The sequence below is a fragment of the Amphibalanus amphitrite genome, unplaced genomic scaffold, assembly GCF_019059575.1.
Source record: "Amphibalanus amphitrite isolate SeventyFive unplaced genomic scaffold, NRLGWU_Aamphi_draft 000016F_arrow, whole genome shotgun sequence".
Taxonomy (NCBI): Eukaryota; Metazoa; Arthropoda; class Thecostraca; order Balanomorpha; family Balanidae; genus Amphibalanus; species Amphibalanus amphitrite.
In genome coordinates, this window is record NW_024881512.1 from 341,377 (window position 1) to 349,601 (window position 8,225).

Here is an 8,225-nt window from a genome sequence, read left to right on the forward strand (position 1 = left end):
TGTGGTGTAAAGAGACAGTGGGCTTGTACGGGCAACGTCAAGGCCTTCTGGGCACCTTGCAAACATCGCTCTTCTCGCCCTTTTCATACCCTCTTCGATTCTCTTTCTTCCTTCAGCCTTGTTGGTCATATGGACGCCCAGATGGGTATATTCTGTGGTTACTTCAATGTGCTCTTTTCCTAGTAACCATCTTCTGCCATCTACGCATTTCCCATATACCATGATTTTGCTCTTACTTGCATTGTACTGATATCTCCATTTCGTGCTATGACTGTATGCAACATCGAGCATTAACTGCATCTCTGTCGGATCTGTACTAATGAGAACTTCATCATCTGCATATGCAATGATAGGTACTTGTATATCTCCAACTCTTGCTCCAACACGTGCTTGCTGCAGAGTTTGTATCTTATCGTGCATGTAGAGACAGAGCAGGCTAGTGGACAACACTCCACCCTGCTTTAGTCCTTGTTGCATGTTTCCCATCCCAGACTTTTCATTTGCAACCTTCACTCTGACTCTGAACTCTTTGTAAAGATTGTAGAGTATCAATACCAGTCTTGGGTGAACATTGCTGGTGATTAGCTTATAGATGAGACCATCGTGCCAAATCGAATTGAAACATTTCCGCACATCCAAGTAGGCGACATATACTGTCTTGCCTATATCTCTATTTGCAGATATTACTTCTCTAAGGATGAAGTTTGCCTGCAAAGTACTCCTGTCACTTTGGTACGCGAATTGTAAATCAGACGGTATTCCGGCTTCTTTGAGCTCCTCACCTAGTCTGTGAATTATAGCCTTTTCGAATATTTTGCAGGCAGTAGTCAGGACAGATATATCCCTGTAGCTGTCTGTTTGCTCAGTGTTACCTCCGTGTCCTTTGTAGATTGGAGTGACTAGTCCACATTTGAAGTTCTCTGGAATCTCTGTTGTTTTCATTATATCCTGGAGACAGGTTCCTATATCTTGAATAAGAGCGTCTCCTGCCTCTATGAGATGCTCGGCCATAATATTATCTGTTCCTGGTGCTTTCCTTCTCTTCAGTCTTCGAATAATGTTGGATATTTCTGCTTCTGTTATTGGCTTACAGTCTTCTAAGTCTCGTCCTTTTTCCTGGTATTTGTTACATGTTAAGTTGACCACTGCCGTGACATGTTCCTTCCATTTCCTGTCGAAACACGGGTCTTCTATTGGCATGGCTGTTCTAACAAAATGGTGGAGGAACGCCTCAGCAATCTCCAGGGGCTGGTAGATTTCTTTTCCTTCAATTTTCAGTCGTTGTACTTTGCTTCTTCGTACGCATTTTTGTATTCTTTGATAGTACTTGTTTGATAGTTTTTGGCATTCTATCTCTTTTTTAGCATCATCTTCCTTTCGGGCACGTAGCCTGTACATTCTTTGCGCATTGATATACTGCCGCTTTTTACTTCTGTATGTCGCTTTCGCAATATCTTTTTCTTCCGCCGGACATTCTTTCCATTTGTCTTTAGCTGCTAAGCATTCTCGTCTCATTTCCGTGAGAGCGCTGTTCCACCACTTACTTGCCTTGTTCCTTCTTCCCTTCTTTGGAAGCATTCTCGCTGCTTCTATAATGGTCTTGTTGATACTGTCTATGTCCACTCGCGTCTGTCTATGTTTCCATAGGTAACGCCGATAGGCTTCAATGCTGCCATTCCTTCGTGCCTTCTCCCAGTCAATTTTTTGCTCCTCTGTTTTTTGCTGTTTACATCTCCTTTTCATTTCAACACAGACACATATCGGCTCATGGTCTGACGTGTTGAGAGCGCTTCTTTCTGGAATCTTATACTCTGTTACATACATTGAGTGACCTCTGTCAACCATAAAATAGTCTAGCAGTGATGTTGCTTCAACTTCATTCTTGTAAAATGTGTTATGGCCCTCTATGTTGTTGCAGGGAATCATTAATCCATAGTCAGCTAGCATCGCTTCGACATACTTCTTGTTTGGATGCACGTTTTTAGTCAGGTCCACATTGAGATCACCTCCAACAATGATCATCTTCTCTTCACCATACTCCTCAATTATGCCTGTCACCTTATCTATTGTCTCTTGAAACTCAATGGTTGTCTTCTGAAGTGTGCCAGTCGGCAAATATACAGCAATGACTAGGATGTCAATCTCCATGCCCTTTACAATTGCCGCCTGAATCCTAGTGCTGCCACGGTGGTCCACTTCAATCATGCCTAGCTCCTTTCTCGTCATAATCGCTACACCCCCGTGCCCACGACCACTTTTGTTCTGTAAGACGGCATAGTCTATATATTCATCATAGCTTACTGCAATCACATCATGTGTTTCGGTCAGTAGGGTTTGACTTTGATTTGCCTTTGAAGTCCATGTTTCATTGAGCAACAGAATATCTGCTTCATCTAATATGCTTTGCATAAACTCACTCTTCTGGTATCCTCTACAGTTATACTGAACGAGTTTTAATTTCTCCCAGTGTCTCCTTCTCTTGTTAGTGCCATAAGACCCTGCGCTCTTCCAGCAGGGCTTCGGCATAGCTTTTCCCTCTCCAACCTGGGCACTGATCTGGGTTTCCACTCGCCCCTTGCCGGTGAAAATTCCCATGCTCTCTCCGGACCCGTCGACTTTCCGGATAGTTCCAGCTCTGCTCTTCTCGACTGTACCACTTTTCTTGTTGGTACTGCCTCCTCTGCTGCTGATTTCCGGATGCACCACCCTCTTCATTCCATTCCTCAGTGGTCCCATAGTTACGTTCGTCTTCCATATAGTCCCTGGAACATTCTTGGTTTTCATTCCCAGTCCCTCGCTCATGTGATTGATTGCACCCCTTGTTGCCATTCCAGTTCATCTGTCTTTGTCCTCTCAGCTGCCAGTCTTGGGGTTCATGATGCTCATGTCTGCCCCACTTTCTCTGACCTGGGTGTCCATCGAAGCGCCTACCGTAATAGGGTGGTTCTACTTGGACGCGGTTTCCGTTTCTTTTGTCATGTCCGTCTGCATTAAGGTCCTGCTTTCCAAACGCTCTGGCTCCCTTACCTTCTTCGCGTTGTTCTTGTTTATACACTCCTTCCCTGTACCTGCCTGTCCTGTAGTAGTTTTTTCTACTATTTCCATTCAACCTGCGCATGTTGTCTTCTCCTGTAAAGTGATGCACAGGCTCCCATTCCCTTTCTTCGTACTCCCTGTATTCGTCCCTATTTCTATACCGCTGATTGACGAACACTCTAGTTCTATAGTAGCGTGGGTGTCTTCCACCTTGTCCTCTTTCATGCCCTGTAGCACCATTGTTTCTTCCTTGCTCTACGTTGTTGCTCATCAGAGGATTTCTTCCATGTATCGTGTTATCCTCATGGTTTTCCTGTTTGTTGTCCTCTCCTCTTTTCTCTATGCCACCTTTGCGGCAGTTCATTTCCTTTCTTTGCTGTTCTCTCTCTCCCCATCCTTCATTCTCATTTCCCACTTTCGATCTCGACTTTCCTGTGCTCTGTGAGTTCAGGTCGCATTGTACAGTTTTGTCCTTTGTCAACTCCTGGTTTCTTTTGGAGTTACTTGATTCCCGCACTTTCTGTGTGTCTTCATTATCACTGCTTACCACAACAATTTCATTCTCTGTTTCTTCTTGTTGGTATGTGTTTCCCAACATGCCTTGTTCTTGTCCCTGCCTGTAGTGTTGATTTGCCGTTGGTGTGCTGTTTTCCTTCCCTTGTTTACTCACATTTCTCAGCTGATTTGCCGCATCCATGCTTTGGTTTTGCAGAGTTCCACACTTTTCTTCTTCTTGTCTATGTAGCCATAGCAGGTATGCTGCACACGCTCCACATAATCCTTCACCTAGAACTTTTCCACCATCCACTTGGTCAACATTCTTTTGCACTTCTTTTCCCTGTTCCAGTTGATGCAGCTGTACTCTCAGTTTTTGATTTTCCGCTTTGAGCTGCTGTATTTGTGCTGCTAACCCAATTCTGGGACTTTTTAGTACGCCGTTAGTTAGCCTAGCCTTTCTCAGGCCTTTCGGTTTACCTGTAGGGTCTTTCTGTCCACCTTTTCCTGGTACAGTCACATTAACATTTTCTCTCTCATTTCTGCTATTTTCCTCTCTGTTGCTAGTTTCTCCCTCATGCTTTTCACTTTCTTGACAGAGCGTTCCTTCATCCTGTACTAAATTGGTATATCTGACTGTTTCCTGTTGGCATGCCTCGCTTCTTTTTTCTGCCTCATCCCCCTCTTGCTCCCGTCCCCCGTGCTGCTGGGCCATCTCTTCAACCCTACCTTCATGTTTTCTTCCAACCGATATTTGTTCTTGGCTTCGACCTTCTTCCTGCAGCTCTTCATCAATCACCAAGTTTTGTACTCCTTGGCTTCTTTCACAGCCCTGCGACGTGCTTGGTCTCAGTTTCTCTGTGTTGCCTCCTTCTCCTTTCTCCCTCTTGTCTTCACTTTGCTGCATTGCATTGCTTAATGCTGCCTGTTGCCTCCTGTTCTCCTCTGTATGCTTTCCCACTTCACGCATGCTATCCTTGTTCACATTTTCTTCAGGTCTCCTTTTCTTTGAGTTGTTCTTGCTGCAGGCTCTTCCTGCCTCCAGACCAGCATCTTCATTCTGCTGGGGTCCCTCCTGTGCATCGACTTGAACTTTTTTGTTCATTCTGCTTCGTAGATCAGTGACCTCTATCTGTGTGCTACACCACTCGGGTTGCTCAATTGCTTCCCAGTTTGTGTCCTCACCACAACCTTCGTGAAAGCCTCCTGTTTGGCATCCTGAAACATTTCTCATGCCCTGCACTGTGAGATGGAAGTACCCAGTTTTGCCTTTCTCAGTTGCACATACTATGGCATATGCCTCACTAACATCTCTCTGTATGGTGTACTGTGTATGTACATCAATTGAGCTCATAAATGTATCATAAATGGGGTGAGTATGTATCCACCCCACCAGAATGAGATCGTCTTTTCGAATGCATTCTACCACTTGGTCCTCCTGTCTACATTCACATGTTGATGTTGTTCCTATCTGTTCAGGTATTATTATTGATGTGACGCGCACTCTTCCATCATCTTTTGTACCTGCCAGAAACCCTAATGTCTCTATCTTCTTTTCCGAGTTAGCTTTGGCCGCTTGTATGAAGGATTCAACAGTATCCCTTGGCATAATTACAGCACTCCGCAAGCTATCACACTCCTTTTGACTCCCAGTCAAAGTTTCAGTGTCATGCATATCATCATGCCCATGCAGATGCGTCTCATCATTTACACATGGTGCGAGTTCATTTGCAGTGCTTCTCATGCAACCACCTTCTTCGCCCTCACACATATAGCCATCCCCCATTGCATGGTCTTTGCGGAGCACCATTGTTGAATCCGTCTCATGCTTCCCGTTTGCATGGCCAGTTTCAATCATGCCAAATTTAATTGCGGAATCGCCCCCTGTTTCTGAGATCATCCCCCTCAGTGCACTGTCAGCAGTATCATGCCTGCCACACCCATTTGCGAAGTTAGTTGCGCTCTGCGACATGCACATGCAACAAATCCATTCAATATCACTCAAATCCTGAAGCTGATCTGTGACCCCAGCACATGCAAAGTGAAACCATTCATGACATGTTTCACATTCTATAACATCCATCTCAGCCTCCTTCCCACATTTAGGACAAATGTAGCTATTTTCAGCTTCATTAACAGTCCTCACATCATCATTTTCCCCTGACCTCGCTTCTCTCGACGTTTTCACATGCGCCACTTTCGTCTTCTTACCTCTTGTTGCTTTGCTCGGGGCTTTCACACCAGCCATTTCTAAGCAAAGTAGGTTTAGATCGTGGTTTATGCGATAATTGACTCAGAAAATTGCGTTTACAGGTATTACTGTCAGTATTGTTGAATAAAGGATGGTATCAGGACAGGAGCGTGCCACCACTTACCACCGTGTTACCACCGTGCTTAACTTACATTGAACCAGGCGATACCGGAGTGTTCCCAGAAACCACTAAGCTAACCACTAAAATGTTCCCTGCCAGCCCAGAGTTGCCGAACCCTCTTTGTTGATCTGGTTCACAACCCGTATGTCTTCGCTTGACGCGTTTTCTCCCTTTCCCGTCTTCTGACCGAGTTGACGGAGCCGATGCTGACACTCTCTGTTCGGTCGGCAGGGCCACGCCGCCGATGGGGTCGGGCGCCGCCTCTCCCAGCCAGCCGGGGTCGCACAACTCGAGTTTCCAGGACTCTGTCTCTGTGGCGGACGCGTTCCGTTCCGAGATGCTCGCCGCCTGGTGCGAGGGAAGTCGGCCGGGGGAGGGCGCCGCGCCGCCGCCGCCGCCGCCGCCCCAGACCAGGTCGGCTACCCTGGTCTGACCGAGACCCGCCGCCCCCCGCCCCGCCCCCGCTGTGATAGGGCCCGATTGCGGCCCCTCCTCCCACCCCTCTATAGCTGTACAGACAGGCGCGTTGTGATACGCATTTTTATGGAGAGTACAAACGTTATTTTACTAATGGGATCATTCGCCTGTGAGAAGTATTAGCGTTCACGACGTTGTACATATGTGCATTATAAACTGTTGCTCATTTTCAGGAAATACAATATTTCTGAAAGACCAGTGTGTATTAAACGTCATAGCTGCAGCTCTATACGATAAGAGGGGACGTGGAAGTGCCGATGACAGGCGCAATATCGTCGAGTTGTTGACTCACGTCATGTGTAAACCCAATACGGACATACGGACGGACGGACAATACGGAGCGTAGCAGGGTGGTCGGCATTATGTAACGAGCCTTCGGCGCCTGTGTGCTCAGTCCGCCGGGCAGGTGGCCTCTTAGAACCCAGCAGCGCGCGGGACGGCACGGTATTGCTGGGACAACACCAGGCTACCGCTGTGTGTGTGCTTACGTCATAGAGCGAGTGGTCCGTAACGCGACGCGCACTTGAGGGGGATCGAACTTCCAATCACTCACCGAGCCAGAAGGGCAGTGTACCGGGACTTGCGTCAATTGGTGTGAAGCCTTAGAGCGGCTGCGTCCATATTGGTCTTATTGTTTCTTATTTTTCACTGCGTAAGACAAGTTCCTTGCTAACAACGACTAGCATTCTTCAAGAATGGTCGTTTCATCAGATAAGCACCTTCAAAGGCAGTGTTTTACCCTCTGATAGGCTTACAGCGGAAAGCTGCTCAGGGACTACGTCTCATACTTACCACCAATGGTGGCTCGAAAGACCGGACCGTAACATATCTAACATAACTTCAAACCACCGCTGGACGCTGTAATTCTACGGTTTTCTCCTACACATTATAAAAACGGAGTTTTTAGCTAGCATTCATGTAATGATGCATAGACAAGATGAATGTTATCTATGAATGATGCAATGTATACGTGATGTAATAATGCGATCATGCAATAAGTGGGTAATTCAGCCCCGTGACTGAGTGCACTTAGCAATCTTCCACTAGTATGGATGGTAGCCTGTCAGGACTAGTCCGACGCGTCGACAAGTTCCATTAACTGGCTTTTAGTCGACAGGTCAGTGCACTTGAGGAGATCTTAGGGACGCGGCTAAGATGCTGCTCGCCATTCAGTGCCTATGGAAACATGTTTTGTCATATGACTGGAAAGCCTGAGCTATTATATTGATATTGGGGATAGCATAACTCCATTCAGGAATCGCTACTCTCGTCTGCCACTAACAAACGCCAGGCATTCCTATGGTGAATTCGAGGCCTGCAGACCGAAATTGCTCAGACTGCTTGACTACCACGTCGAGTAGGGTACTGCAACCTTGACTACGTTACCTTTTGAACCCAAGAATGTGTTTTACTACCTTGTGACATCAGCGGTGCCGTAAAATAGAAGTCTGAGACCGGGGAAGTCATGAACCCGAGAGGGCAGTGAGCTCCAGGGATGCTGCGCTAAAGCTGTTCTGAACCCGCGAAGAAACAAAATATTCGTATTTCGTAGTCAAATGCCGTTTACCTTACTCGGTGACTTCAACGCCAATGCTACCACTAAACACCGATCACCTCCTCCAGGCGCTAGGGGCAAAGACAAAGGGAGAAGGCTAGCGGGGCTCGAACCGAGCTCTTGCCATCGTTCTAATCAGCAGTCACTCGCTCTCTCAACTAAGCTAACAATACCCTCCAACCCTTTGGAGGTTAGAATGAAAGCTACTTTACACGGGTATCATGATAAACGCAACAATGAAGTCTGTATTTATGGAACATCTCATGTTTCCAAGTAATAGGTTAAACACT

General features: G+C 46.5%; 1 protein-coding gene across 4 annotated transcripts in view; it reads left to right on the forward strand.

The window, feature by feature from the left end:
• LOC122386903 (FERM domain-containing protein 4A-like) overlaps window positions 1-6,573 on the forward strand; it is a 102,874-nt gene extending 96,301 nt beyond the window's left edge. For all 4 annotated transcript variants that reach the window (XM_043376633.1, XM_043376639.1, XM_043376658.1 and 1 more), the window contains one exon: window positions 6,135-6,573. In XM_043376633.1, coding sequence (XP_043232568.1) covers window positions 6,135-6,336 — 202 coding nt within the window. In that variant the 3' untranslated portion in view covers window positions 6,337-6,573. The remainder of the gene's footprint in view (window positions 1-6,134) is intronic.
• Window positions 6,574-8,225: the final 1,652 nt, after the last annotated feature.